Genomic DNA, 17,863 nt, shown 5'->3' on the forward strand with positions numbered 1-17,863 from the left:
TCAGAAGTGTAACAGACTGAAGACTTCATCAGTGATCACATTTCACTTACAATATACACATACACACCCAAATATAAACATTTACACAAAATATACACATACACACCCAAAATATAAACATACACACCCAAAATATAAACATACACACACAAAATATACACATACACACACAATATAAACATTTACACAAAATATACACATACACACCCAAAATATAAACATACACACACAAAATATAAACATACACACACAAAATATACACATACACACAAAATATACACATACACACACAATATAAACATTTACACAAAATATAAACATACACACCCAAAATATAAACATACACACACAAAATATACACATACACACACAAAATATAAACATACACACACAATATAAACATACACACCCAAAATATAAACATACACACACAAAATATAAACATACACACACAAAATATACACATACACACACAAAATATAAACATACACACACAAAATATACATATACACACAATATAAACATACACACACAAAATATAAACATACACACACACAAAATCTACACATACACACAAAAATATAAACATACACACACAAAATATAAACATACACACACAAAATATAAACATACACACACAAAACACACAAAATATAAACATACACACCCAAAATATAAACATACACACACAATATAAACATCTTCTTCTTCTTCTTCTTTCGGCTGCTCCCATTAGGGGTCGCCACAGCGGATCATCCGTCTCCATACCACCCTGTCCTCTACATCTGCCTCTTTCACACCAACTACCTGCATGTCTTCCCTCACCACATCCATGAACCTCCTCCTTGGCCTTCCTCTTTTCCTCCTACCTGGTGGCTCCATCTTCAGCATTTTTCTACCAATATAATTCATGTCCCTTCTCTGCACATGTCCAAACCATCTCAATCTCGCCTCCCTCACCTTGTCACCAAAACATCCTACATGTGCTGTCCCTCTAATAAACTCATTTCTAATCTTGTCCATCCTCGTCACTCCCAACGAAAACCTTAACATCTTCAGCTCTGCTACCTCCAGCTCCACCTCCTGTCTTTTACTCAATGCCACTGTCTCTAATCCATACAACATCGCAGGTCTCACCACAGTCCTATAAACTTTCCCTTTCATTCTTGCAGATACCCTACTATCACAAATCACTCCTGTCACTCTTCTCCACCCACTCCACCCTGCCTGCACTCTTTTCTTTACTTCTCTAACACACTCTCCATTACTTTGCACTGTTGACCCCAGGTACCTGAACTCCTCCACCTTCTCCACCTCTTCTCCCTGCAACCGCATCACTCCACTGCCCTCCCTCTCATTCACACACATGTACTCTGTCTTACTCCTACTGACTTTCATTCCCTTTCTCTCCAGCGCATATCTCCACCTCTCCAGGCTCTTCTCAACCTGCTCTCTACTCTCACCACAAATCACAATATCATCTGCAAACATCATAGTCCAGGGAGACTCCTGTCTGACCTCGTCCGTCAACCTGTCCATCACCACTGCAAACAGGAAAGGGCTCAGGGCCGATCCTTGATGCAGTCCAACCTTCACCCTGAACCAGTCTGTCGTACCTACTGCACACTTCACTGCCGTCACACTGTCCTCATACATGTCCTGCACCACCCTCACATACTTCTCTGACACACCTGACTTCCTCATACAATACCACAACTCCTCTCTCGGTACCCTGTCGTACGCTTTCTCTAAATCCACAAATACACAATGCAGCTCCTTCTGTCCTTCTCTATACTTCTCCATCAACATCCTCAAAGCAAATAAGGCATCTGTGGTGCTCTTCCTCGGCATGAAACCATACTGTTGCTCACAGATGGTCACCTCTTCTCTCAGCCTGGCTTCCACTACTCTTTCCCATAACTTCATGGTGTGACTGATCAACTTAATTCCCCTGTAGTTACTGCAGGTCTGCACATCTCCCTTATGCTTAAAGATCGGTACCAGCACACTCCTTCTCCATTCCTCAGGCATCCTCTCCCCTTCCAGAATTCTGTTAAACAATCTGGTTAAAAACTCCACTGCCATCTCTCCTAAACATCTCCACGCTTCTACCGGTATGTCATCTGGTCCAACCGACTTTCCATTCTTCATCCTCTTAATCGCTGCTCTCACTTCCTCCTTACTAATCCTATCTACATCCTGCTTCACCAACTCCACATCCTCCAATCTTCTCTCTCTCTGATTTTCCTCATTCATCAGCTGCTCAAAATACTCCCTCCATCTTCTCAACACACTCTCCTCACTAGTCAACACATTTCCCTCTCCATCCTTTATTGCTCTAACTTGCAGTACATCCTTCCCAGCTCGGTCCCTCTGCCTGGCCAATCGGTATAAATCCTTTTCTCCTTCCTTAGTGTCCAACCTCTTATACAGCTCCTCATATGCCTTTTCCTTGGCTTTCGCCACATCCCTTTTTACCTGCTGCCGCATCTCCTTGTACTCCTGCCTACTTTTCTCATCACTCTGTCGATCCCACTTCTGTTTTGCCAACCTCTTTCCCTTAATGCTCTCCTGCACTTCCTCATTCCACCACCACGTCTCCTTGTCTTGCTTTCTATTTCCAGATATCACACCAAGTACTTTTCTAGCTGCCTTCCTCATCACTCCTGCAGTAGTTGCCCAATCATCCGGCACCTCTTCACCACCACCAAGCCCCTGTCTGACCTCTTCCCTGAACCTCACACCACACTCTTCATCCTTCAGTTTCCACCATCTTATTCTTCTTTCAATCCTTACTTTCCTCCTCTTCTTCTTCGCCTCCAAAACCATCCTACAGACCACCATCCGATGCTGTCTAGCTACACTGTCCCCCGCCAACACCTTACAGTCTACAATCTCCTTCAGGTTGCATCTCCTACACAGAACATAATCCACCTGTGTGCACCTTCCTCCACTCTTATACGTCACCCTATGATCCTCCTTCTTCTTAAAATACGTGTTCACCACTGCCATTTCCATCCTTTTTGCAAAATCTACCACCATCTGCCCTTCCACACTCCTCTCCTTAAAACCATACCTACCCATCACCTCCTCATCACCTCTGTTCCCTTCACCTACATGCCCATTAAAGTCTGCCCCAATCACCAATCGTTCTTTCCTAGGTACACCATCTACCACTTCATCTAATTCACTCCAGAATCTTTCTTTCTCCTCCATCTCACAGCCAACTTGTGGAGCATAGGCACTGATGACATTTATCATCATCCCTTCAACCTCCACCTTCACGATCATCACCCTATCAGAAACTCTCTTCACCTCCACTACACTCTTACTGTACTCTTCCTTCAGAATCACCCCTACACCATTTCTCTTTCCATCCACACCATGATAAAACAGTTTAAATCCACCTCCAATGTTCCTGGCCTTACTCCCTTTCCACTTGGTCTCCTGAACACACAACATATCTACCTTTCTCCTCTCCATCATATCAGCTATCTCTCTCCCTTTACCCGTCATAGTACCAACATTTAAAGTACCAACCCGAACCTCTACTCTCCTACACTGCTCCTTTTCCTGCTGTCTCTGTAGACGTCTTCCTCCTCTCCTTCTCCTCCTTCGGCCAACAGTAGCCCAATTTCCACCGGTACCCTGTCGGCTAACGATACCTGTGGCGGTCGTTGTTAACCCGGGCCTCGACCGATCCGGTATAAAATTCTCATTTGTGATCCGCATATTTGATTTGGCACATGTTTTACGCTGGATGCCCTTCCTAACGCAACCCTCCCCATTTACCCGGGCTTGGGACCGGCACTAAGAGTGCACTGGCTTGTGCCCCCCTAATGGCTGGGTTACACACAATATAAACATACACACCCAAAATATAAACATACACACACAAAATATAAACATACACACACAAAATATACACATACACACACAAAATATAAACATACACACACAAAATATACACATACACACAATATAAACATACACACACAAAATATAAACATACACACACACAAAATCTACACATACACACAAAAATATAAACATACACACAAAATATACACATACACACCCAAATATAAACATTTACACAAAATATACACATACACACCCAAAATATAAACATACACACACAAGATATACACATACACACCCAAAATATAAACATACACACACAAAATATACACATACACACACAATATAAACATACACACCCAAAATATAAACATACACACCCAAAATATAAACATACACACACAAAATATAAACATACACACACAATATAAACATACACACCCAAAATATACATATACACACCCAAAATATAAACATACACACACAAAATATACACATACACACACAAAATATAAACATACACACACAATATAAACATACACACCCAAAATATACATATACACACCCAAAATATAAACATACACACACAGCATATACACATACACACCCAAAATATAAACATACACACCCAAAATATAAACAAACACACACAATATAAACATACACACACACAATATAAACATACACACCCAAAATATAAACATACACACACAAAATATACACATACACACACAAAATATAAACATACACACACAAAATATAAACATACACACACAAAATATACACATACACACCCAAAATATAAACATACACACACAAAGTATACACATACACACCCAAAATATAAACATACACACACACTATAAACATACACACACAAAATAAACATACATACAAAATATACACATACACACACAAAATGTAAACATACACACAAAATAAACATAAACACACAATATACACATACACACCGAAAATATAAACATACACACACAATATTCAAATACACAACTAAAATATAAACATACACACACAAGATATACACATACACACCCAAAATATAAACATACACACACAATATAAACATACACACCCAAAATATAAACATACACACACAAAATATAAACATACACACACAATATAAACATACACACCCAAAATATAAACATACACACACAAAATATAAACATACACACACAAAATATACACATACACACACAAAATATAAACATACACACCCAAAATATACATATACACACCCAAAATATACACATACACACACAATATAAACATACACACACACACAAAATCTACACATACACACAAAAAATATAAACATACACACACAAAATATAAACATACACACACAACATATAAACATACACACACAAAACACACAAAATATAAACATACACACCCAAAATATAAACATACACACACAAAATATACACATACACACCCAAATATAAACATTTACACAAAATATACACATACACACCCAAAATATAAACATACACACCCAAAATATACACATACACACCCAAATATAAACATTTACACAAAATATACACATACACACCCAAATATAAACATTTACACAAAATCTACACATACACACAAAAAATATAAACATACACACACAAAATATAAACATACACACACAAAATATAAACATACACACACAAAACACACAAAATATAAACATACACACCCAAAATATAAACATACACACACAAAATATACACATACACACCCAAATATAAACATTTACACAAAATATACACATACACACCCAAATATAAACATTTACACAAAATCTACACATACACACAAAAAATATAAACATACACACACAAAATATAAACATACACACACAAAATATAAACATACACACACAAAACACACAAAATATAAACATACACACCCAAAATATAAACATACACACACAAAATATACACATACACACCCAAATATAAACATTTACACAAAATATACACATACACACCCAAAATATAAACATACACACCCAAAATATAAACATACACACCCAAAATATAAACATACACACACAATATAAACATACACACCCAAAATATATACATACACACCCAAAATATAAACATACACACCCAAAATATACACATACACACCCAAAATATAAACATACACACCCAAAATATAAACATACACACACAATATAAACATACACACCCAAAATATAAACATACACACCCAAAATATAAACATACACACCCAAAATATAAACATACACACACAAAATATACACATACACACCCAAAATATAAACATACACACCCAAAATATAAACATACACACCCAAAATATAAACATACACACACAGCATATACACATACAGACCCAAAATATAAACATACACACCCAAAATATAAACAAACACACACAATATAAACATACACACCCAAAATATAAACATACACACACAAAATATACACATACACACACAAAATATAAACATACACACACAAAATATACACATACACACCCAAAATATAAACATACACACACAAAATATAAACATACACACACAAAGTATACACATACACACCCAAAATATAAACATACACACACACTATAAACATACACACACAAAATAAACATACACACAAAATATACACATACACACACAAAATATAAACATACACACAAAATAAACATAAACACACAATATACACATACACACCGAAAATATAAACATACACACACAATATTCAAATACACAACTAAAATATAAACATACACACAATATACACATACACACACAAAATATAAACATACACACCCAAAATAGAAACATACACACACAAAATTTAAACATACACACACACACTATAAACATACACACACAAAATAAACATACACACACAATATACACATACACACCGAATATATAAACATACACACACAATATACAAGTACACAACTAAAATATAAACATACACACACAAAATATAAACATACACACACAAAATATACACATACACACACAAAATATAAACATACACACCCAAAATATAAACATACACACACAAAATATACACATACACACACAAAATATAAACATACACACCCAAAATATAAACATACACACCCAAAATATAAACATACACACACAAAATATAAACAAACACACACAATATAAACATACACACCCAAAATATAAACATACACACACAAAATATACACATACACACACAAAATATAAACATACACACACAAAATACAACGTACACACACAAAATATAAACATACACACACAAAGTATACACATACACACCCAAAATATAAACATACACACACACTATAAACATACACACACAAAATAAACATACACACAAAATATACACATACACACACAAAATATAAACATACACACAAAATAAACATAAACACACAATATACACATACACACCGAAAATATAAACATACACACACAATATTCAAATACACAACTAAAATATAAACACACACCCAAAATAGAAACATACACACGCAAAATTTAAACATACACACACACACACTATAAACATACACACACAAAATAAACATACACACACAATATACACATACACACCGAATATATAAACATACACACACAATATACAAGTACACAACTAAAATATAAACATACACACACAATATACACATACACACCAAAAATATAAACATACACACACAATATACAAATACACAACTAAAATATAAACATACACACACAATTTACACATACACACACAATATACAAATACACAACTAAAATAAACATACACACAATATACAAATACACACCTAAAATATAAACATACACACACAATATACACATACACACCGAAAATATAAACATACACACACAATATTCAAATACACAACTAAAATATAAACATACACACAATATACACATACACACACAAAATATAAACATACACACCCAAAATAGAAACATACACACACAAAATTTAAACATACACACACACACTATAAACATACACACACAAAATAAACATACACACACAATATACACATACACACCGAATATATAAACATACACACACAATATACAAGTACACAACTAAAATATAAACATACACACACAAAATATAAACATACACACACAAAATATAAACATACACACACAAAATATACACATACACACCCAAAATATAAACATACACACACAATATACACATACACACACAAAATATACACATTTACACAACTAAAATTACACTAAAGAAGAATTGCTTAACATCGGGGAGTTCACTCCAGACACTTTTTCACCAGTTTTTACAAACCCGGAAAGTTATTTGGAGATCTTAGTTGGAGCAGCAGCTACTCTTTATGGCACATTGAGGAGACTGGCGGGGGAAGCGCGCTGGCGCGCTAGTGAAGCTACGACAGAGGGGATTTAGAACTGTGCTCCCGTCGATTCACCTGGCGAACCTCCGCTCACTGCCGAACAAAATGGACGAACAGCTGCTGGATCCCCTACAGTTTGCATACCGAGATCGGTGGATGACGCAGTCAACATGGGGCTAAACTACATTCTGCAACACCTTGACTGCCCAGGAACATATGCCCGGATTCTGTTTGTTGAGTTTAGTTCGGCTTTCAATACAATAATTCCGGGAATTCTCCACTCCAAACTCCTAAACCTTACTATACCCCCTGCTATCTGTCAATGGATCACCAGCTTCCTGACAGGCAGGAAACAACAGGTGAGACTGGGAGGTGTTACCTCCGGTATTCGGACAGTCAGCACTGGTGCTCCTCAGGGATGTGTCCTTTTCCCACTGCTATTCTCCCTCTATACGAATGATTGCATATCAAGTGACCCAACTGTCAAACTCCTGAAATTTGCAGATGACACCACGCTCATCGGACTAATCCAAGATGGTGACGAGTCTGCATATGAGCAGGAGGTGAAGCAGCTGGTTCTATGGTGCAGTCAGAACAACCTTGAGCTAAACACACTCAAAACTGTGGAGATGATAGTGGACTTTAGGAAACACCCTTCAACAATTCTCCCCCTCACAATATCCAACATCCCTGTGTCATCTGTGGAGAACTTCAAGTTTCTGGGCACTACCATTTCCCCAGACCTGAAATGGGAATCAAACATAAACTCGATTCTGAAAAAGGCCCAGCAGAGGATGTACTTTCTATGCCAATTAAGGAAGTACAGTCTGCCACAGGAGCTGTTGATGCAGTTCTACACTGCAGTCATTGAATCTGTCCTGTGCTCATCAATCACCATCTGGTTTGGAGCAGCAACAAAACAGGACAGAAACAGACTGCAGAAAACCGTTAAAACAGCAGAAAAAATCATTGGTGCCCCTCTGCCCACTCTCCAGGACTTGTACCATACAAGAACCAGAAACCGGGTTGAAAAAATCATTAATGACCCTTCACACCCTGGACACAACATCTTCCAGCTCCTCCCTTCTGGCAGGTCCTACAGAACTCTGTTCACTAAAACTGCCAGACACAGGAACAGTTTCTTTCCCCAAGCAATCAGCCTCACTTACAACTGACCATAATTATATTCCCTGCTTCACATCTATAAGTACTGCACAGAACTCTCACTCATTACAGTATCTGTATATGTTGCACACACTATGAATGCTATATACTGTACAAAGTTTTATAGTAAACTCTCTAATCATACCTGACACACAATAATGTCATTTACACACCATGCACTCTCACACTTTATGTACATTACTGATCTGTATCCCTATTCATTACCCACACTGTCTATACTGTCTCACATTGTCTGTATTGTCTGTTTTGTCTTGTATAGTCTGTTTTTGTCTTGTCATGTCTGTTTTGTCATGTATAGGTTTTTATTTGTGTCTGTACTTTTGAGAGTAACAAACAGCTGGAACCAAATTCCTTGTGTGTGTCAACACACTTGGCCAATTAACCTGATTCTGATTCTGATTTACACAAAATATAAACATACACACACAATGTACAAATACACACCTAAAATATAAACATACACACACAATATACACATACACACTTAAAATATACACATTTACACAAAATATAAACATACACACACAATATACACATACACACAAAATATACACATTTACACAAAATAGAAACATACACACACAAAATATAAACTTACACACAATCTCCTTTTTTTTCTTTCAGCTTCTCCCATTAGGGGGCACCACAGCGGATCATCCGTTTCCATCCCCCCCTGTCCTCTACATCTGCCTCTTTTACACCAACTACCTGCATGTCTTCCCTCACCACATCCATAAACCTCCTCCTTGGCCGCCTTCTTTTCCTCCTTCCTGGTTGCTCCATCCTCAGCATTCTCCTACTGATATACCCCATGTCCCTCCTCTGCACATGTCCAAACCATCTCAATCTCACCTCCCTCACCTTGTCTCCAAAACATCCTACATGCGCTGTCCCTCTAATAAACTTATTTCTAACCCTGTCCATCGTCGTCACTCCCAATGAACATCTCAACATCTTCGGCTCTGCTACCTCCAGCTCCACCTCCTGTCTTTACCTTAATGCCACTGTCTCTAAATCATGCAACATCTCAGGTCTCACCACAGTCCCATGATCTTTCCCTTTCACTCTCACAGATACTCTTCTATCACTAATCACTCCTGCTATTACTCTTCTCCACCCACTCCACCCTGCCTGCACTCTTTTCTTCACTTCTCCAACACTCTCTCCATTATTTTGCACTGTTGACCCCAGGTACCTGAACTCCTCCACCTTCTCCACCTCTTCTCCCTGCAACCGCACCCCTCCACTGCCCTCCCTCTCATTCACACACATGTCAACCTGTCCATCACCACTGCAAACAGAAATTCTGCACCACTGCATTCATTCTTGATGCAGTCCAACCTTCACCCTGAACCAGTCTGTCGTTTCTACTGCACACTTCATTGCTGTCACACTGTCCTCATACATGTCCTGCACCACCCTCACATACTGCTCTGACACACCAGACTTCCTCATACAATACCACAACTCCTCTCTCGGCACCCTGTCGTACGCTTTCTCTAAATCCACAAACACACAATGCAGCTCCTTCTGTCCTTCTCTATACTTCTCCATCAACATCCTCAAAGCAAATAAGGCATCTGTGGTGCTCTTCCTCGGCATGAAACCATACTGTTGCTCACAGATGGTCACCTCTTCTCTCAGCCTGGCTTCCACTACTCTTTCCCATAACTTCATGGTGTGACTGATCAACTTTATTCCCCTGTAGTTACTGCAGGTCTTCCTGCTTCACCATCTCCACATCATCCAACCTTCTCTCTCTCTCTTTTTCGTCGTTTATCAGCTGCTCAAAATACTCCCTCCATCTTCTCAACACACTCTCCTCACTAGTCAACACATTTCCATCTCCATCCTTTACTGCTCTAACTTGCAGCACATTCTTCCCAGCTCGGTTCCTCTGCCTGGCCAATCGCTACAAATCCTTTTCTCCTTCCTCAGTGTCCAACTTCTTCTACAGCTCCTCATATGACTTTTCCTTGGCTCCCTAGATAGATAACCCTAACCCAGTATTCCTTCCTTCAATCTTTCCTTCTTCCATTTAATTTTTTTTTTTACAGCCTTTTTAATTCTTTTTGCCTTTATTCCTGTCTTTTTTCTTCCAGTCTGTTTATCTTTGCACCTTTCTTCCTGTATTTTCTTTGTCCTTACTTCCTTCTTTTACTCCTTCATCCTTCTTCTTTTAGTCCTCTTTCTATTATTTTTTTCCATCTTTCCTTATTTTCTTTATTCCTTCCTTTCTGTCTTTCTATCAGTCTTATTTTCTTTTGGACTCCTTCCTTCCTTTATTCCTCCCTTACTTCTTTTCTATCCTTCTTTTTTTTCTCCAACCTTTATTCCTTCTTTCTCTCTTTCTTCCTTTCTTCCTTCCTGACTTCCCTTTTTTCACTTCCAGTTGATTCAATATACGTGGTATACCCACACGCAGTATTAATAAGATTTGAAACCTGCAGTGGGATTGTGATCAGTAGATGTAGAAGAGGATGTGAGGATGAAGATGTAGATGAAGGTGGTGATGATGATGATGATGTGTACGTGGGCAGTGTGGAGGTCAATAATACTTTTTAGAATTGAACACTCTGTAAAACTCTCTCTTTACAGGTGTAGTTGTGGAGGCGGGGCTCTGTGAGGAAACCCCACCCCCTGTGGAGGTAGTTTGTGAGGTGGCCTGTCCTGGTGACTGTGTGATCAGCTCCTGGTCTGATTGGTCTCCATGTTCTCAATCCTGCACCAAGAAGAACACAGAGGGCAAGCAGAGTCGCTCACGTACCATTCTCGCTTCACCTGGGCAAGGTAACATACACACACACACACACACATACACACACACACACACACACACACACACACACACACACACACTCACTGACATACACAAGCACAGACATGTCTCACTTTGCTGATCCCTTAGTGCTGAGATATGGAAATGTGTCCCCTGCGCACACACACACACACACACACACACACACATGCCCAGTCCACTGAGTCTTATTAGTCAGACAATCCCTTATTAATATTCGTGTGATATGTGCCGGATTCATTATGGCGTGTTCTGGGCCACTTAGCGCACCGTGTGCTGAAACTGAATGTCAATACTGCGTCCTTGACTCCAAGGTCACATGGAATTTTGGAATAATTTTTAATTATAGAAAAAAAGGACAGAAATAAATCAAGGCGCTAATCCCACGCTGCACAGTGCCGGCTTCGGCAGTGTCTGTGATAGAATTACACACTTTATCCCCGAACAAAGTGTACTCGTGTACGTTTCATCAGCCGTATCGTGTTTCTGTCCTGATAAATACACGTCCTGCTGCTTCAAGAGTGGAGCTTATGCTAAATTCCATCAGTGTAGCACAAAGGTCTGAACGCCATGTTGACATTAGCAGGCTAAGTGTTCGGCTTGGCTAACATCTACATAAGCATTAATGTTCATTAGAGTTAGCAACTCGTCTTTCACAAGCTAGCTGGTAAACCATTATCTTGTGTAATTAGCAAGAAAAACTACAATCTGGTAAGAACTACAAGATTATGTCATGTGACCTTAAGATCTGTCAGACTACACGCCCTGGACGCGTGCAAAATTAGCACAAAATGTCAAAACACATCCAGAAACAGTTGTCTGTGATCTTAAACTCAGAAATACCAAATACAGAAAGTCCTAACACATAACAACATATCCAGTACCCAATGTTTCTAGTACCCTACATTTCCATTACCTAAAAAACAGTGCAGTACAAATTATTCACAGTACTTTTTGTTTTCAGATCTCTATATTCCTAGTACCTAATGTCCCCAGTACCCTACATACAAATACCTAATGTTCCCAGAGCTAAATATTTCTAGGTTCTTAAGTTCCCAATACAGAATGTTTTAAGTTCCATATGTCTCAATTGCAGCATGTACCCAGTACTATATGTTCAAATGTCCTATGTTCTCAGTACACTACATGTCCCCAATACCCAATGTTTCCAGTATCCCAGGCTTCCAGTACCTTATGTTCCAAATACCTAATGGCCAAAGTACCCCTTGTAAAATTACCTTATGTTCCAAGTACCCAATGTGTCCAATACACTATATTCTGAGTACACTATTTCCCCAGTGTGTAATGTCCTTAGTACCCCATGTTTCCAGAACATTATTTTCCCAGAAATGCATGTTTCTTGTACTCGATGTCACTAGTACCCCATTTTCCTTGTACCTGACCTCACTGTGTTCACAAAACCTCAAAAATTAGAACTCTAATACTCCGAATTAAAATTAGAGTTGCACTACATGTAATCAAAGAGTCCGATCATATCTGTATATGTAAATGCTCCTGTTCCTGAAAGAACCCAGATTTAAAGACCAAGAAGTTCAAAGGGAAAGGTGTAAGATTTTATTAAAAACAATAAAGAAAACAGCACAACTGTGACCCTGACTGGAGTAAGTGAGCAGGTTTATTAGGGATTAGTAAAAATGCCCCTAGTACCCCTATATTCTATGCTCCAATTACACTATTCTTGATTCCCTAATGTTTTCAGTACCCTATAATCCAGGTACCCGACATTCCTCGTAGCCTTTTCTCCTAAAAACCTATGTTTTTAGTACTTAAACCCAACCATTAATGTTGCACAATCCAGTGCACTCTTAGTGCCGGTCCCAAGCCCGGATAAATGGGGAGGGTTGCGTTATGAAGGACATCCAGCGTAAAACATGTTCCAAATCAAATATGCGGATCACGAATCAGAATTTCATACCGGATTGGTCGAGGCCCGGGTTACCAACGACCACCACAGGTATCGTTATCCAACAGGGTACCGGTGGAAATTGGGCTTCTGTTGGCCGAAGGAGGAGAAGTAGAGAAGGAAGACGTCTACAGAGACAGCAGGGAAAGGAGAAGTGGAGGAGAGTGGAGGTTCAGGTTGGTACTTTAAATGTTGGTACTATGACTGGTAAAGGGAGAGAGGTAGCTGATATGATGGAGAGGACATATTAGAGGATATTGTGATTTGTGGTGAGTAGGGAGCAGGTTGAGAAGATCCTGAAGAGGTGGAGGTGCGTGTACATCCACCTCTTCAGGATCTTCTCAACCTGCTCCTGGAGAGAAGGGGAATGAAAGTCAGTAGGAGTAAGACAGAGTACATTTGTGTGAATGAGAGGGAGGGCAGTGGAGTGATGCGGTTGCAGGGAGAAGAGGTGGAGAAGGTGGAGGAGTTCAGGTACCTGGGGTCAACAGTGTAAAGTAATGGAGAGTGTGTTAGAGATGTGAAGAAAAGAGTGCAGGCAGGGTGGAGTGGGTGGAGAAGAGTGATAGCAGGAGTGATTTGTGATAGAAGAGTATCTGTGAGAGTGAAAGGGAAAGTTTATAGGACTGTGGTGAGACCTGAGATGTTGTATGTATTAGAGACAGTGGCATTGAGTAAAAGACAGGAGGTGAAGCTGGAGGTAGCAGAGCTGAAGATGTTGAGATGTTCGTTGGGAGTGACGACGATGGACAGGATTAGAAATGAGTTTATTAGAGGGACAGAGCATATAGGACGTTTTGGAGACAAGGTGAGGGAGGTGAGATTTAGATGGTTTGGACAAGTGCAGAGGAGGGACATGGGGTATATCAGTAGGAGAATGCTGAGGATGGAGACACCAGGAAGGAGGAAAACAGGAAGACCAAGAAGGAGGTTTATGGGTGTGGTGAGGGAAGACATGCAGGTGGTTTTGTTGAAAGGTTGAAAATGAAGACCGATGATGCGCTGTGGCGCCCCCTAATAGGAGCAGCCAAAAGAAGTTGTTGTTCTTAGTATGCTAAATTCCACATTGCCTATATTCCCAGTAGCACTTCTTCCCAATATCCTTTGTTCAAAGTACACTACATTCCCATCAATCTAGACTCCTAGTATTAGATATATAGACCCCTATATTTCAAATACTTTACATGTTGAGTACCCTATGTTCCTATTACCCAATTTTTAAAGTCCTTATGTTGTCAGAACTCTATTATTCAGATACCCCAGATTCCCAGTAGCCTTTGTTCCCAGTACCCTATGTCCCAAAGTCCCTATATTCTCTCTATGTTCCAGTTCAAACATGCATGCTAAAGCCATTTTTCTGTGTCAGGGGGTAAATTATGTCCTCCTGCCCCATCTCTGGAGGAGTGGAGGTCCTGTAACAACAATCCATGTGTGGTGTTTTATTGGGAAGCGTCTCCCTGGAGTCCATGTGTCCCCGATCCGTCCGTCTCTCTGAACAGAAGCGATGCCGGCAACCACACGTTAAGCTGCTCAGCAGGGCTTCAGACACGCAAAGTCACCTGCATGAAGATCAACGGAGCTGCTGTCACTGCAAAACGGTATATACACGTCCACCGTCCTTCCCACAGGGGGCATTTAATCGTCTTGTACTCCGCGAGCGTGTGTGTGTGTGTTTTAGTGCACGTTTATCATCACATTACTCAGTCTGATAGAATTAGGCACCACGAAAGCCCATCTCATGCTCGGGGGCGAGACGCCACTAATGACACTTTACACACACAACTCAGGGTTGCCAGATTGGTTATGGATTCCTCTCAATATTATTATTTCAATAAACTGTTTGGGATTAAAAACAAAAATCACACTAAATACTAATGGCCATAAAGCTTTTATAAAAAATAAACTACTACTACTATTTACTGAGAATGCTATAAAAAAAACAGTAAATTTTCTAGTAAATGTCTTTTATTATTATTATTATTATTATTATTATTATTATTATTATTATTATTACTATTATGCACATCCTGTCACGTCCGTGTCCTTCACATTGGATGGGGTTCTGGATGTGGAGAATAGGATCCCCCTGAATGATGGAGATAGTATATAGTGCCACCACACGTCAGGGAATTAGACTCATAAATAATGCAGAGGTTTGATACGGTTTTAATCCGCTACTGCTTCCATACATTGCACTCCTGAGAAGGTTTTATAAGCAGGAGTAATTTAGACACCTCTGGGTAATTTAAACCGGGGCGGGGACCGGCGCCTCCTCTGGGCCTGGATGGTCTGTGCAGATCTGTACAGAGTTCACTGAGGTTCTGTAGAGTTCAAGGGTTTTTCTAAAAGTCTGTAGAGGACTGTAAAGGGGTTTGTTGGGTTCTGTAAAGTTCTGTAGGAGTTTGTAGGGTTCTCTGGAGTTTTGTAGTGGTTTGTAGAGTTTTATAGAGTTCTGTAGGGGTTTGTATGGTTCTGTAGAGTTCTGTAGGGGTCTGTGGGTTTCTGTAGAGTTCTATAGAGTTCTGTAGGGGGTTTTAGGGTTCTGTAGAGTTTTATAGGGTTCTGTAGGGGGTTGCAGGGTTCTGTTTAACTCAGTAGGGGTCTGTTGGTTTCTGTAGAGTTCTATAGAGTTCTGTAGGGGGTTTTAGGGTTCTGTAGAGTTTTATAGGGTTCTGTAGGGGTTTGCAGGGTTCTGTTCAACTCTATAGGGGTCTGTCGGTTTCTGTAGAGTTCTATAGAGTTCTGTAAGGGGTTTTAGGGTTCTGTAGAGTTTTATAGGGTTCTGTAGGGGTTTGTAGGATTCTGTTCAGTTCTGTAGGGGTTTGTAGGGTTCTGTAGAGTTCTATAGAGATCTGTAGGGGTTTGTAGGGTTCTGTAGAGTTCTATAGAGTTCTGTAGGGGTTTGTAGGGTTCTGTAGAGTTCTATACAGTTCTGTAGGGGTTTGTAGGGTTCTGTAGAGTTCTATACAGTTCTGTAGGGGTTTGTAGGGTTCGGTAGAGTTCCATAGAGTTCTGTAGGGGTTTGTAGGGTTCTGTAGAGTTCTATAGAGTTCTGTAGGGGTTTGTAGGGTTCTGTAGAGTTCTATAGAGTTCTGTAGGGGTTTGTAGGGTTCTGTAGAGTTCTGTAGGGGTTTGTAGGGGTTTGTAGAGTTCTATAGAGTTCTGTAGTGGGGTGTAGAGTTCTATAGAGTTCTGTAGGAGTTTGTAGGGGTTTGTAGAGTTCTATAGAGTTCTGTAGGGGTTTGTAGAGTTCTATAGAGTTCTGTAGGGGTTTGTAGAGTTCTATAGAGTTCTGTAGGGGTTTGTAGGGGTTTGTAGAGTTCTATAGAGTTCTGTAGAGTTCTATACAGTTCTGTAGGGGTTTGTAGGGTTCTGTAGAGTTCTGTAGGGGTTTGTAGGGGTTTGTAGAGTTCTATAGAGTTCTGTAGTGGGGTGTAGAGTTCTATAGAGTTCTGTAGGGGTTTGTAGGGGTTTGTAGAGTTTTATAGAGTTCTGTAGGGGTTTGTAGAGTTCTATAGAGTTATGTAGGGGTTTGTAGAGTTCTATAGAGTTCTGTAGGGGTTTGTAGGGGTTTGTAGAGTTCTATAGAGTTCTGTAGAGTTCTATAGAGTTCTGTAGGGGTTTGTAGGGTTCTGTAGAGTTCTGTAGGGGTTTGTAGGGGTTTGTAGAGTTCTATAGAGTTCTGTAGTGGGGTGTAGAGT

At 39.6% G+C, this 17,863-nt stretch overlaps 1 protein-coding gene across 4 annotated transcripts in view; it reads left to right on the plus strand.

The window, feature by feature from the left end:
- Window positions 1-17,863, plus strand: part of thsd7ba (thrombospondin, type I, domain containing 7Ba) — a 291,739-nt gene that overhangs the window by 169,551 nt on the left and 104,325 nt on the right. For all 4 annotated transcript variants that reach the window (XR_014532628.1, XM_083536063.1, XM_083536062.1 and 1 more), the window contains 2 exons: window positions 12,040-12,231; window positions 15,529-15,760. Coding sequence is in view for 3 of the 4 variants with exons in the window: in XM_083536063.1 (XP_083392189.1) it covers window positions 12,040-12,231; window positions 15,529-15,760 (424 nt within the window). In the remaining variant the exon portion in view is untranslated. The remainder of the gene's footprint in view (window positions 1-12,039; window positions 12,232-15,528; window positions 15,761-17,863) is intronic.

The sequence above is a fragment of the Silurus aristotelis genome (genome assembly GCF_946808225.1).
Source record: "Silurus aristotelis genome assembly, chromosome: 3".
In the NCBI taxonomy this organism is placed as follows: domain Eukaryota; kingdom Metazoa; phylum Chordata; class Actinopteri; order Siluriformes; family Siluridae; genus Silurus; species Silurus aristotelis.